Source organism: Astatotilapia calliptera, chromosome 10 (assembly GCF_900246225.1).
Source record: "Astatotilapia calliptera chromosome 10, fAstCal1.2, whole genome shotgun sequence".
Taxonomy (NCBI): domain Eukaryota; kingdom Metazoa; phylum Chordata; class Actinopteri; order Cichliformes; family Cichlidae; genus Astatotilapia; species Astatotilapia calliptera.
In genome coordinates, this window is record NC_039311.1 from 10082713 (window position 1) to 10098273 (window position 15561).

Below are 15561 nucleotides of genomic sequence, written 5' to 3' on the forward strand. Positions count from 1 at the left end.
TCTGCGTTTATCTATTAGATGGCAGTTATTTGGAAACCTTTAACAACCTTCCTGAGAGCGACTGCAGACAGTCTGAGTCTAACCACAACTGTTTGGAAATAGTTTGCCTTCCACCAGGCAACCTGTGCAAGCCATCGAAAGTGGTCACCCAGAGGTTGAGGGTGTTTCATACTGAACATTTGGGTCACTGTGACTGTTTGGATCTTATTGCTGAATGCGAAAAAATTCAACACAATCACTGATTTTTGCTAGTTCCATATTTTTACTCTAGCATGACTGAGCTTTTAGCTCATGTCCCATTTGCTGTCTATCACTTTATAGGTTGCTCCAGTTAAGAGTTTACATATAAAGACAATATGATTGACTTATAATTGTCAAAAATATGCCTGTATAATATTGAGCTCTGAGATTGGCATTCATACTGTCTCATGCAGTAATAGGAACTGTCTCCTCAAAGTTACGCTGCCAATATGGTGATTTTTTTATTAGGTTATTAAAATATATAACAAATACAATACATTGCCAAGCATAACCTTGTTTACTCCACATGGGCTACCTGGGTGTAGTTCTTGCATTAATGAGCCAGCGGAGAGCGTTTGTGAAAGCAGATGGGCAGGTAAGAGAACATGGGATCAAAGTCTGACTTCGGAGGCAAAGCATATGCTGCTGATGATAGTGAGCAAGGCTAATGATAAAATGTTAAAAAGCCTATGATTAATGGGTTCACCTGAGACTTACCTGAGAGTATTCAAGCAAAACACATGTTTATGCATTACAGCTGCTGCAAATATATGAAGCCTAGCCCGAAGATTAGTCTAGAGTGGCGTAAAACATTCTTGTTTCAACAATGAAGCTGGAATGAAAACTTATATATCATTGATGAGTGCTCCCATGCCCCCCCGCCCTCCCAGAGAAGATGGTAATGTTAATTTCAAGTGGAAAAAATGAGCGTTAGCGTAGTAGAAAGTGATGACAGAGATTATCAAGTGATTTAAATTCCTCTTAACATGACGGAAAGTGTGCATATTCTGGCCATAAGGACAGAATTAGTGGAATATCTAAGCTATATACATATATTTACAAAAAGGATTATTTAGACTTTTCTGTGTTATTCCCATGGGGAAAGGTGTGCAAATGAGTGAGACAGATTTTACCCTGTCTGCTTGTCAGAATCTGTCACTTATTGTCACGGGTCACCACTTACACAAGGCCAATGCCTTCCCCAAGGATATGTTTTGCCTTGTGTGTGTGAGAGAGAGAAATAGAGATGGGAGGAGAGTGATATGCCCCAGGAATCAGATACATTTTTCACATATTACCGCTGTCATAATCTCTCAAATTGCTTATATGATGTTAAACTGGTGGTTTTATCGGATGGAGCAGATTTTTTTTAAGTGTTTCACTGTGACATTTAAAGTATTATTATAATCTGAGATCATTTTTTTGGGATCACTCACTTAAAAACTTTAAAACAAAAAGATCAACCACAAACAAAGCATCCATCCTGATGTCATGAAACGTTTTCCTTTAGACATTTATAATTGGTCGACCTCTGTAAAATTAATTGTTGTCATGTTTCCAAGACAGTGCATGTCCATTTCATTAGTGATCCCATGGGGCCTCCACTGGATTTACATTTATAGTTTAGAATAGGATTTCTGGAACAATAGGATTCATTGCCATTAGATTTGGATGAAGATGAACTGCACTTTAGAATTTTGTGCTATTATTTGGCCCTGATTTTTTGTTCCCATGATAATTTGGTTTATATTGACATCAGCTGTCGTTTTTATACTACTTGTAAATACAACAGAGGGACATCGTGCTCAAAGGACCGAAAGTCTTTTCAGAAAAGACTAAAATAATTCCATTCCATTGTTTAAAAAAAGCCTAACAAAAGGTTATTTGTGGTCAAAATTAACAAAGAAATGTCAGAATTATCAGATGTGACTAGTGATTATATGCATCCAGTATTATATCCTGGTAACCACAGAAATTAAAGTTAAATTTGATTGTGTTTTTTCTCTAAACAAATGCCCAAATAAGAGCCCAGAGGCATTTTAAAGCTAAGTTTTAAGATTTACTGGTGGAAGCACATTGGCCTCACTGATCATCTGTTCCTGTAGACTCTTAGTGATGTTTCAGCCAGACTGAGCTTTTTATCTACAGGAGTAGGTTTGTTTTCTAAAGTGATGGTCAAGCATGTATAAAGGTTGGCTGCTGGGGCTGTGTTTGGCAACGAGGAGTTGCATTCCCACGCACAACGGATGTAGGTGGGCCAAAATGAATTGTCAGCACAAATTCATAAAGAGCTTTTAGAGTTCAGTGTTATGTAGTATCCTCTAGTCATGCACCTTCTGACTGGGATTTTTATTTCATACCCAGAAATACTCTTTCTGACCATGTTCGTCATGTGATTGGTTGGACATGAAGAAGCTTTATTTCTTTCTGCATCCGTTCACCCGTCCTGCTCTCTCTCCTCCCTAAAACCATCCCCTACCCCTTCTCCTCTCTGCTCTCCTCACTCCTCCATCTTTATGCAGATGGCGGTAGAAGGGGTTACTGTTCTGAATGCAAATGAGCTCAGTGCCCTTCCCCAACAGGCCACTATGTAGCCTGCTACTTCTTCAACTTTGTAGTACCATGTAAATAGCACAAATGTTTTCCCCGATTGAACAGTGAGATTTGTACTCTCACTTTATCTCTCTTTTGCTCTCTACCACCTTCTCTAGTGTTCCACCCTAACTCTTAGCATTTGGTCAGGCTGTCAGGCAAGAGCACTGTTTCATCGCATTTCCTATTTCCCCAAGACACTCCCCAGCCAAAAGCCTGAGATTCTTCATTTTTATTACCGCTAGAGCAGGCATTTACCGTGCTCTTTATTAAAAACCATATTTCAGGAGGCAGGACAGCGGAGGCAAGAATGGAGCTGGGGGCTGGGGCCACAGTAGAAGAGATAGAGAGCAAAAGGATAGGACTGCATGTGCTAGAAGCTGCAGGAAGTGGGGGTGTTGATCTGAAGCTGTGTCTGACACCTTGTCAAACAGACAGGCCACCACAGACATGACATACTGCAGCTTCATCCCGATTACTGCACTGAGGAAATGGAGAGGGACGGGAGACAGCTTGCGTACTGGCCACTAGCTCACTGAACCGAACAGAAACGCTGTCGACTGAGAGATGGAGCTGCATTAGGTCAAACAGTACTGGGACAACCCAAGCTAAATGTTCCTGCATAGGCCGTAGCATTTCACTGACCAGTGGCCCGTTACATCATGTGGCACTCAGCCTACCGGCAGGCTTCTCTGCTGATGGGAAGCAGATGGAATGGATGTTTTTGACCCAAAAAGCGTATGTTTTTCCCTTTGGCTAGGTCCTACTTTTTGTCTTGTGTAATCCATTGTAGTATTTCTTCAAACCCTAGTCAAGTCGGGCAAGACCTAGATACTGCCATGAGCAGTTATTTTAGTGCAAATTCAGTATATTAAACACACAAGCGCAGCCACTGTAGCATTTAGCCATGATGGAAAATAGCCACAATAAAACCACTACCAATGCTAAAATGATTTATCCAGTGACTTAGATAATTTAGTGATGTTTCTCATAGAGCCACTGTGGAATTTGTAGTGTATAATAAATGTCTCAACATCTCTTTGATGGATTGTTGTGAAGTTAAGTTCAGACTTGAGTCATTTTGGTGACTCGTTTTTTTATTCAAGTAATTTGGTTTATGAATAAACACCTGCAAAACCAGTGGCATTCCCATCAACCTCATCTGCACTGTGCTTTGTGGTTAGGCTTGTCAGTGCTAGCATGTTGACATGTAGCTTAAACCAATTAAGCCAACTTAGGTGATTTTGGGCTGGTGCAGATGAAAGATGACCACCACAATTGAATTGTGCTGGTCATCTTTGGATGATTTTCCGTTTTGGCTCCACAACAGTAGTCCAACATCCAGCTGTTATCCAGCTGTCCTTTGCAAGTAGCAAAGGATTCATAGATGCGCATCATACCCCGGGATTCAGGAGGTATTATCAGTCATACAGTCTCCGGGCATCAAACTTGATATCTTACACCAAACCATCACAGTGTGGCTCTCAATGAACTCTCAATGACATTTCAGACATCTCGGGATGTCTGAAATGTCAGTCTTTAGGGGCCGTTACAGAAATGCTAGCATGGCTGTAGCCTTTACACTGGGCTTTGGCTAGCTGTGCTAGGCTTTTAAACTGATTATTTCATAGTGAAAATAATACTAAAGAAGAAAAGATTCTTCAGTGTTTTTTCTGTTTTTTAACAAATTTACTGTGGATATCTTTGGGCGATATCTGCTCCATGACAAAGTGTGGATGTGCTGCTCATCTTCACATAAAGTTTAAGTCTTATTAGGCATGAGGACTTTGAACTGAAATCCGAGTAGTCCATCCATTAAGCGGGAAGGTGTGGTTTTAGAGTGGTGATAAGTAGTGAGGAAGTGCCGACAAGATAGGGTAGTAATGTGCCCTTCTATCCATTACTGGTCTGCTTACCTGCCTGCTCTGTAGTCCAGGACCTACGACTATACCATCTCCCGCTATGGCACTAAGTGCTCTCTGGATCAGGCGCCTGATGATGGTGTTCATGGGATGCCGCAAATCCATTCAGCATTGATCCTGTCCCATTTTAATGGAAGATAAACATTTTATACCAGGAAACCATATTCATACAGATAGAGATGTGAAAATGCTGCATTATAATGGTGGAGTGCTGGGTGTTTCCTTTGTCAATAGATGAGAACTACTGTGAAAGGTATATATGCCATAACTTTACAAGACGATTTTCAGCAAAAGGGTAGAAACAGGCATGTCAGCAGCACAGAAGCAGAGTGATAACCCTCTTGGCAATCGAGTATAGAGCAAATTTAAAAGACTGCAACAATATTTCATTGGAAAGAGGGAAATTTGCTGCTGGGTGTGTACAAGGACGACAGCACAAGTTGATTGTAAACTGTTAACATTCCTTGCGTGGTGTGTGATTTAAATGTGTGTGGGACTGCAGGTGTTTTAGTGTATTTTGTGACTTTCTTCCAAACGGGCAAGCGGCAGCTGTAGACGACACAAAATGCAGCATTAAGTGTTTGCTGATGAAAAAGCCCCACTGACAGAAGCCAAGAAAAAAAACAAATTAATGGGATCCTTATCAGTTAAGACTTACAGAGGTTGACATGCCAGGGCGTTGGCTGGTCACGGTGATAAATGCTCGTTATTGGCTCTCCCCTATAGTGCATTTAACTGGTGTCACCATTAAAGCTTAATGCAGAGCTCCTCTTTGACCTTGATGAGGCCAATTCTGTCACAAACCCATGCAGGTGGCATAACCGTCAAAAACCCCCAACTTCCTCTTGGCAAATTAGGTAGGCAAGACTTTTAAGTCATGTTTTAGGTTTAGGCTAGTGTTTCTAATATATATTCAGTCACATTTATACAGGAGTGAAGGGATGAACCTTGTGTTTTGAGTCCTCAGAGCAGGACACGCAGCATCTTGGCATTCCTTTGCTTTTTCTGACCCAAAAGAGTGATGGCTTGATTCTGTTTATTGATTTTTCTTTACAAAGCAGCAGTGTGTCAAGACTGATTGGGAGAAGGGTTGAGGAGAAGTGGCCTCTGGGGTCATTTACGAGGCAGTCCGTGACTAGATCCTAAGCAGATGAAACAGATGAGTTTGGGGGTTATATTTTTAAAGGAAACAGTGTGTAATCCTTGTACACAGCCACTGAAATGAAACCGAGAAACAGCATATTTTTTCCCTCTCTTTTAATCCTTTTCTTAATTTTTTTTCTGTTTTGTTTTTTTGTACCAGTGCAACCTTTTTGAATTTTGTCTTTTGTCTTTTTTCTAAACCTCAGGTCCGCTCACAAAAAAACACGATGAGTCTTCAATGAACAGACCCAGGGATGAAGGTATTTTAATTGCATGTTTTTTTCCCCTCATGCTCTATTTTTCAAACTCCATGGGGGTTGTGGTGTTTTCATCTGTGTTAATAACCATCTGAGCGTAATCACCCTATGTGCACATTACATTGTCCTGTGTTAACTGCCTTTATTAGCATACAAATCTGTCACTCCTTCTCACAGGCACGCATTTTGGTCGTATAAAAGCCACATACAAAGTATTTGTTTTTTATTCCACCCTTGTCACAAATGCTGCGTTTTGTGTGCTTGCACGGGGAGCTAATTAACTTTCCTTGCTTGGTTGCTGTGTGGTTGATTAACCACACTCTGATGTTCTGGCTATCCAGCGTGACGCATCACTGAAAATCGATATTCAGTCCTTCTTCACCTGCGCTTTTATTCTTGGACTAAAGTTCTCGTGAATTGCTCGGCTAAATTATCGTCCTTCATAATGTTATTGGGCTCTACCCAATCCTTCATTTTTAAAGTGGGAAAAAGTGAAGGACTTCTGCATATTTCTGCCACTGTAGTATATTTTGAAGATCACTGCAGACAAGGGGAGATGCTCGCACTACACTTTACTGGTGCACCAAAATCTGTGCAGACAATTAGTGCGTGTGTTTTTGTACACGTGCCCAGGCTTACTGTATATTGCATAGTATTATACACACATGCAGTGCTCCACATTTCCATTTGTGCATGTGTGTGTGCGTGCATGTGTGTCTACTTGAGCACAGCGCATGTGCAACTCAACACACGAGCGCGTGTGCTCCAGTTTGCGCCTCAGTGTGTGTTTGTGTGTTTTGTATTTCAGGCTCTGTGCTATTTCAGTATTGAATTCTCCCTTCCTTGCATTTCTAATTGCTGTGTTTTAAAAAGAGACAGATGTAGCTAATCCAATTGTGTGGTTTCTTAACGGTGAAAACAGAAATAAGGATCCATGCAGGATTGTAAAGGAGAGGAGCAGAATGATTGAATAGAGATGAAAGAAAAGAAAAAAGCTGAACACTGCGAGAGCACTGGCGAGGGCAGCGGTGGGGGAGAGGAGGGGGGAAAAAACAGTCATAATGAAGACAAGTGCATTATGAAATGACATTTATAGAGCTTTGAAAGTGAGAGAGATGTGGAGAAGGAGAGAGTGAGAGGGTGGATGAGTAGGAGACTGGTAGAGCTTGACATTTATGCCGACACCTGATGGATCCTGACAGGATCAGGAGGGCTAGGGCATGGCTGAATTCCTCGCTTAATTGTTTAGGTATGGATTGGACAGAGTTTCTTAAACATTGTTGTAAAACAGTAGTATTAGCGCTTTGTTGCTGGAAAGTTTTTTCTGTGAAAGTGTAGAGTCTTGGCTGTGGGTCCGGGTGCGAAAATTGTTCAAGTGCTGAGGCAGGCTGAAAACTTTTACACCCAAATCAATGAAGATTTCCATAAGGGAATGAATGAGAGAGGACCGGAGGAATGGAAAAGTGGAAAGTGGGCAGTATCTGTTGGAAACAGTAAGACATTAATGTGAGAATGTCTGTGCAGGACAAAGGTGGATATTGAGTAGGACAGTATCAGGTTAGGTGGAAATGAGAGAAGCGAATAATGTGCCAGTGTTATGGGGGGAGGAAGGGAAGACAGCCAGCTCCTTATTGGCTTTATAGGCTCAAATTTGGACTGAGTGGATCACCCTCCATCGTCTCATCATTTTTGCATTTGTGTTGAGCTTCTTTCAATTGTTCCGACACGTCCCTCTCTTAAACACATTCAAATATTCCATCTTTTTAAAACTGAAATATTGTGTGACAAAATCTCCAGAGAATGCATAGCTAGGCATTTGTATGCCTGTACCCCCCCCCCCCCCCAAAATTATGCAAACGCACATTTTTAATTGTGACTGTGCATGCGCGTATGAGCTTTTATTCAAAATTAATGATTTTTTCATTGTTATCTTTATTTTTAAAATTTTAGCTTTATTAGGATAGTGAATATTTTCTCGCCTTTGTTGTTATTAGAAAAACAAGATAAGATCGGCAAAAATAGTTATACAGTCATGTGAAAAAGAAGGTTTTCACAGGACTGCCACTTTTGGCAGCAATAACTTGACCTAATCATTTTCTGTATGACTTTATCAGTTTGTCACATCACCGTGGAGGAATTTGGGAGCTCTCTTCTATACATAGTTGCTTCACTTTATTGAGACCTTAAGGTTGTCACAGCATTTCAGCTGGGTTGAGGTCTTAGCCATTGATTCTTTTCTTTTTTCAGCCCTTCTTATGTAGATTTGCTGCTGTGCTTGGAATCATTGTCCTGTTGCTTGACACAATTGTGTTCAAGCTCTCAAACAGGTGGCCTCAAATTTGACTAGAATACTTTAGTACGCAGAGGAGTTCATGGTCAACTCAATGTCTGCAAGGTGCCCCAGGTCCTGAGGCTGCAGAACAAGCCCAAATCATTATCCGTCCACCACCATGCTTAACAGTTGGTATGAGCTGTTATGTGGTGCATTATGGTCAAATATCGCTACGTTGGTCTCATCTATCTAAAGGAAAGTTGTTCCAGAAGTCTTGTAGTTTGTTTAGATGCAGCTTCACAAATCTAAGCCACGCTGCCATCTTCTTTTTACAGTTCCTTTTAGAGTGGAGGTTTTCTCCTGGCAACCCAACAAGATATATTTGAGTCTATTTCTAATTATACTCTCATAAACATGAACATTTAACATGTTAACTGAGGCCTATAGAGTCTGAGATGTAGCTCTTGTTTTTTATTTTGGGGGGGGGGGGTTGTTGTTGTTGCTGTTTTGGGGAGTATTGCACTGTCTGACCTTGGTGTGAATTTACTGGGATGTTTCTCCTTTTATGAAAATCCTCACACTGTGCTCACGCAATTAATCAAGTGCATTTGATTAGCAGTACCAGCTATAGTACTTTGCCTTTTAATTCCTCTGATTCATACTTGCGCATTAGTGTGTATTGTTATGAATTCTGTAGCTCCAGTTATCATGCTAACAATATTCATTTATTATGGTTTAACATTGCAACCTCCCCACATATATCTATTTTGTGGTTTAAGTACCACTGCAGTATTTTGAATTACCAAGCCCCATAACTATCCCTAAGCCTTTTTTCTATTAAAAAAATGTAATATTAAAGATGTAATCTGTGACACAAGTAGAAAGAAAAGAATCTGTCCTTACACAACCCCCAAAAATGTAATTTGATGTTATCTTATCTTATCTTAGTTGATATAGCTACAGAGATAGATCAACATGCTTTATGTACAGGGAGAAAAGTAAAACTTTAATAGGGATTAATGATAGATGTTGAATAACATTTTAACACACAGACAAACTTGGTGTCTGTTGAGGCTAAAAACTGCATTGTGTGTAGTAAGAAAGAGCTGAGCTTACCGGACCTCTGCAGTTTTCACCTCTGCTCGAAGCTACATTAGGCTACATTAGCTGGTGCCACGATTACATTGGATGACACCATTGACAGAAGTTACCATGTGTGCACAAGATGCACAGGCACATGTCTGCTAATCAGAATCAGCGATTAAGGTAAGAGACAACTAAAATAGTAGAATTTCAATCATCAAAACTAAAGCACAGATTTCTTAGATGGGTTTTATCCCGTTGCATATTTGCCATAAAAATTGCAAAAAAAGGGACCAATATCAAAGTATATTAACAAAAGATACAGTTTAGTGACTTATTGGCAGAGGTGAGGCTTAAGACACACAACAGTCAACTACAGGTCCCTATGTTAGCACACCTGTCAATCAAAGCATCCATGGACTCTACTAACTACAGTGAGTTATGAAAATGTACACCCACCTTTGAGTTATGAATTTGCCTCCATTCAGGCAAAATATATTTTTCCTACAAGGCTATAAATCTAATTCTTTGTGCTGTTCATTTTACTGTGACAGTCTAAGGGGACTAAATCACTTTTGGAGCTCGCCTCAAGTGGCCATGTGAAAAACTGCAGTTTTTGGCATTTCTGGGTTGGGTTAATTTTTCAGAACCCGGGTGGTTGATCCCACTGTGGGTCTGAAAGTCATATATGAAAGCTGTAAAAACTTAACACTGCTAAATGGGACTTTAAAAATGTAGATAAATCATGTATTCTCTGCTTGAGAGATACGGAGTGTGGCTGTGAGCGCTGCTCGTGATGCCGGCTGAAACGTCACTCCTTTCTACTGTCCTGGTGATGCCAAGATAATTGAACTTTTTTACGTATCTTCTGGGAAATCAGCCAAGGTTCTGAATACACCGGAGAAGAGAGGGGAAAAGGAGCAGCACATCAGAGTGTGCAACTCAAAGTTTTTCTGGTTTTTTTTTTAATTTAAAGCCAGCCTGCCTGTGTCGTACGTGCTATCTATAAAACATACCTGCGTGTTTGAAGCCATACGTGCCGCTTTACCACATCCACTTGTCTGCATGTATGTGTGTGTGTGAGTCTGCACGCACGACTGTGAGTGACGCACCCAAGTGCATGTGTAACCTGAGATTCAGGTGGTGATGCAGGCGGGTGTGCAAATACGTGAGTGGAATTTGTTACCACGGCAACAGGCATTCAGTGAGTCGGTGCGATGGAATGGCTGGTGCAGTTCTATTAGCGAGAAGCAGTTTCCATAGCGACTCAACATCGCAGCTGCCTATGCAAGAGTTTGTGTGTGTATGTGTGCTTGTGTGTGTCTGTGTGAATCCTGTGTGAATGTTCATTAACGCACCTCACTGTGTATGACTTGCTTTGTAACGTTTCATAGTTTTTTTTTCCATCTATGCTATCAAATCGTATTTATTTATTTATTCTTCTTGGTGTGAAGCTCTCATGCATTTCTCTACCCCCGTCAGTTCTCTCATGCTGCCCTATTTTCATCTCCTTCCTCTGTCTCTTTCCTGCCCCCCCCCCCCCCCTTCCCTCCTTTATCTCTCTTTCTCTCCTCTTATCTCCCCGTCTCCTCCATCTCTGAGTGCTGAAGCTCATCAGGGTAAACAGATGCTGTGGCTGTTATTTATGTTTCCACTTGGTCTGGCTTTCATACAAATTATCTACAGGCCCTGCACAGTGCAGACGCTCAGCCTAACTGGGCTGCACTGGCAGCTCCCTCAGCCTCATCCACACTCAGACACTCAGGCCGTACCATAGACGAGGAAGGGGGTGGTGGCGAGGCACAGAGGCTGACAGAGTGAACCATAGCAACACACTGATGGACACAAAGACACCAATAACAGTGAGGGCAACAGAACTGCCTGCACCATTTGCTCCAAACATGGAGGGGAATAGCAGTTTGGGAAGGTACCATCAGGGCTCAGGACAGGGGAAACAAACATCACAGAATAAAAAATAGAAGATGAACCCAGACACAAGTGTTTTGTGCTTTGTATTTTCACCTTCTTCTTTCATCAATCACAGGATGCCTGAGGTTAAGACAGTTTGCATGGTTTTTTTGGGGGTTTTTTTTTAACTTAAATACCTAGTACTAGAACAACCACAACAGATAAATCCTTTAATATCAGTGGATTTGTACTTTACTGTTACAAGGCAGAGGTAAAAGAAGTGTTCTTTGTTCACTCTGAACTAATAACAAGGACAAGGACACCTTTTCCTCCCCTTACCCCCAACCAGTCATGGCAGATGGCCGCCCCTCCCTCAGCTTGGTTCTGCTGAAGGTCTCTTCCTGTTAAAAGGGAGTTTTTCCTTCCCACTATCACGAACTGCACCAAGTGGTTTTATGATTGCTGCGGTTTACGCTCCATTATTGTAAGATCTTTACTTTCCAATATAAAGAGCCTTAAGGTGACTAAATTAAATTGTCATCGATAAATAAAATGTAATTGAACTTAATTATCCTTGTTACTTGTTTTTAGGTTAGATTTGTTTCTTATATATAGACAATTTGATTCTTCCATTTAGTGACTGATTTTAGAGATGCTATTTCAGGAGAAAATTTCAAACCATAGCCAGGGATTAATGGAGCTGAATTTCAACTCTTTAACATATGTTAGTGGATCAACTCTAAACTAACAAACACCTGCATTGATCTGTGCTATGCAGATATTCGGGATCGCCGTAAGAAGCCTGTGATGCTCTTCATCCATGGAGGCTCCTACATGGAGGGCTCAGGGAACATGTTTGATGGTAGTGTCCTTGCTGCCTATGGAAATGTCATCGTGGTCACTATGAACTATCGGCTTGGCGTGCTCGGTAAGTTTGATGTGTCAGATATTTGATGTAACTGTTTATACATTTGCAACCTTTGTTTTGGTCTGCCTCATTTCAGCTAGACCAGGCCTTGTGTGCCATGTTAAACTGTATTTAAAAATGACAGCATTCACATGCATGAAAAATAACATTCTGAAATTCTTTATAGTTTACTGTGTAAACGTCTTGAGTTACACACCATTTTTAAAAAATATTTTGCTTCCTATGAGCCAAAATTTACTGTAATCTGTGAAAGTAGTCATAACAAGTAGTTCTCCAGGCTTTCTGACAGTCTTTTCTTTGCTTTTTCACTCATTTTCAGTCCAGTTATTGTATTTGACCATTTTCAGAAGGGTTTTTTTTTGTTAAGCAACTCAACACTGACCTATGAATGAAAATCAGAACTCTTTCTATTGTAGTCTTGTGTGTGCTAAAGAAGTTATTTCATTGTCTCCTTTACCTGCAGACACTTAGTTTCCATTTTTTTGTTGAAACATGTGAGAACTGCCAAAGATAACATAGTTTAACAGGCATAAAATAAGATTTTTACACCAGCAAAATGATTCCCAAAGAGCTATTCACTGAACATTTGGCATTTCTCAGCATTGTGTAAAGTATGTTGTTAAAAAAAATTTTTTAAGGAAACTAGACAAGTAGAGGACCAAAGAAGTGACAGGCCTAAAAACCCATGGCAACAGGTCTTATGGAGTGATGATATGGAGTATGTTGAAAAATAAAATTGGTCATAACAAATACTAATTTTCAAGCTTGTTAGAATTGTGCGAACTCTGTTTTAGCACTATATACCATGTTTCCTTTTGTGTTTGCACATGTTTAATAAATCCCTGCACATATGTGCCATTTTCCTAGGAAAACATAACGACATGGGGGTTGGCTCATTTGCCCAGTACTGAAAAATCAGAACTCCTGTTACTGTACTCCTGTGTGCACTAAAGAAGTCCTTACATGGTCTGAGTTAATATTACAAGGTGTGTGAATTTCTATTAATGCCAGTCATGTCATATACTGTAAAGATACCATTTGAGTTTTATTTCTTTTAGCAGTGTTGACATGCCACAGTAGAAAAGACATGTCAGGGAAAATGATGGCAGCATGTGTGAAAAAGAGGCAGGTATAAATATAAATACTATCTCAAAGGAGCAACAGTGTCCCATAAAAAGTAAAATAGCACACTTCTTCCTCTGTCTTTATATTTTATTCAGTTTTTTCCATATTTTTTTGTATTTTCTTCTGAAGACACACAAATATAAAAATTATGAAAAACATAAAAAGAGTAAAACAGACATGTGGCTAAAATCCAAACATGAGAACACATAATTACAAAAAGTATAATTAAAAGTGTAAGTATGTTTTATTCTTAATTAATTGATAAAGAAAACATCTTTTGAGCACAAATTAAAAAACAAAAACAAAGCTCCTATTGTCCCTTTAACTCTTTTTTTTCATGCTTAATAGAAACCATTAGCGCTTATTTAAAAAGTGCAGGCAAATAAGTACACAGGGCAAAAAGCTTCAGTCATACAAGTCATGTTTGAGTAAGTTCTGCAGCTTTTAAGATTCTCTGAGCCATCTGCTCTTGTGTAGGAGGTACTTATTAATCTACGGCCATTTTTAAGAGCACCTCTTAAGATTAGGAAGGTTCATAAGATTAAAGTGATGTTTTGACTTGAATAGCAACTTCATGCTCTGTTTATGCGCGACTATGCCCTCAGAACAAATTGAAACGTGTAATCAAATTTTAGACCACGGAACTTATTCATAAAACTGCAGTTTACAAATTAATACATTTATTAGTTGAATTGAGTTGTGGTGTAGTGTGGTGTAGAGGGCTTGCCCATGTTTGGGGATGTAGAGGAAAGAGGATTCTGGAGGGGTTTTTTATCCAGAAGGAACCAGGCTCAGGAAACAATCTAATAAAGTTAAATAGCATGTCCTAACTCAGAGACGTGACATAAGCGTTCAGCGTTACTACTTCAAATGCCAGTGTCTTTAAGGTTTAACCTGGATCATCCTGACAGGTACATGAGCAGCAGTATTTTTGTGTGTCCCCCCCCTCTTGTGCCTCACTGGTACTGCTAAATCTAGGAACTTTAACCAACTCAAGCATTAAAGCCTAATTTCATCTATTGCAGATGATGGAATTAGCAATGCAGTGCCTACACTATGTGGAAACTGTGCCTGAAAAAATGTCGGAGATATTTTTTGACAGATTATAGCTTAAAAGAACTTCATGCAAACATATCCACAGTTTCTGATGAAGTATCAGTTCATGTAGCAGAACAATAAGATGTCTAATCTAATCTTATAGACTATCCTAAGCAAAGTGTATCCAAAGTGTATCAATCCTAAACGGCCATATTGTGTTTCCACAAGTCTTGAAACGTTCTGGCTAATCTTGGTATCATTTTGGCTACTGTTGCTCACATTTCACCAGTGACTCTATGTCTTCCTGCAGCAGGCACTTTGTATTAAAACACAAACAGGTGTATTTTCTGTTTTCTCACATCCTGGCTTTTCCTTTTTAGAGTAATTCATTAATTTTTGTATTAACATGCCTTTCTGTAAAGACGACAGCCAGGATCACAGTCTCTGTACTTCAAAAGACACAAACAACAACTTAGCGCCTTTGGTGTAACATTCAGCAACAGAAAACAGAACTGCGTCTGTTGCTGTCATTGTATTTTTGTATCAAGGGGTATTCTGTTTGTTCATTTTTATAGAGCTCATGAGCCAGTGAGTGTGGGCTGAGCTGTGTGCATGTGTACGCCTAGCCCTTTTTGCTGCTGGATATCAGTGGAGTCAAGTATTTACATTTGGTGTCATCTTTTGGAGGTGTTTGCACACAGGCTCCCTGTGTCATTCATTGCGGCTGCCAGGTTGGGTAATCAGATCTTGTTTATTGCATCACGCCTGTTTCAACATATCAGGATAATGATAAACAGAGAAATGGGAGTAGTTTAGGATGGAGTCCAAGAGTTTCTGCAAGTATTAGCAGAGGGTAACGTGAGCCACACTGTTATTGACAATGCCAGCGGAGAGGCAGAGGGACAAGGACAAACTGAGAGTTAGCGAAATGAGGGCCCGGACCTGCTGCTTTACACGGCTCAGTTTCACCTTTCTGCGTGTTCTTCTTCGCAGCTGCCTGACAAATCACGATCATTAAAAAGCCGAGCCAAAAGACTGAGTTCACAATTTGGAACTGATATTGTTGCATAAAATTACAAGCTATTCCAAATGCTCTTCATTGGCATCCTCGTTTGCTTTCCTTACACTCACTTCGACCTTGGCTCCGGACCGTAAAGGTATTTGATTTACATTGACATTTTTGCTGTGATCCACATTAGAGATGTGTGGAGTGCACTCATGTGTTGTACAGAACGTCCACATATAATCATTAAAGTATGCAAGATGCACATT

At 40.2% G+C, this 15561-nt stretch overlaps 1 protein-coding gene across 2 annotated transcripts in view; it reads left to right on the forward strand.

Annotated features, from left to right (window-relative positions):
• Nucleotides 1–15561, forward strand: part of nlgn2b (neuroligin 2b) — a 63073-nt gene that overhangs the window by 25885 nt on the left and 21627 nt on the right. For both annotated transcript variants that reach the window (XM_026181505.1, XM_026181506.1), the window contains exons 3-4: nucleotides 5885–5938; nucleotides 11977–12126. In XM_026181505.1, the coding sequence (XP_026037290.1) occupies nucleotides 5885–5938; nucleotides 11977–12126 (204 nt within the window). The remainder of the gene's footprint in view (nucleotides 1–5884; nucleotides 5939–11976; nucleotides 12127–15561) is intronic.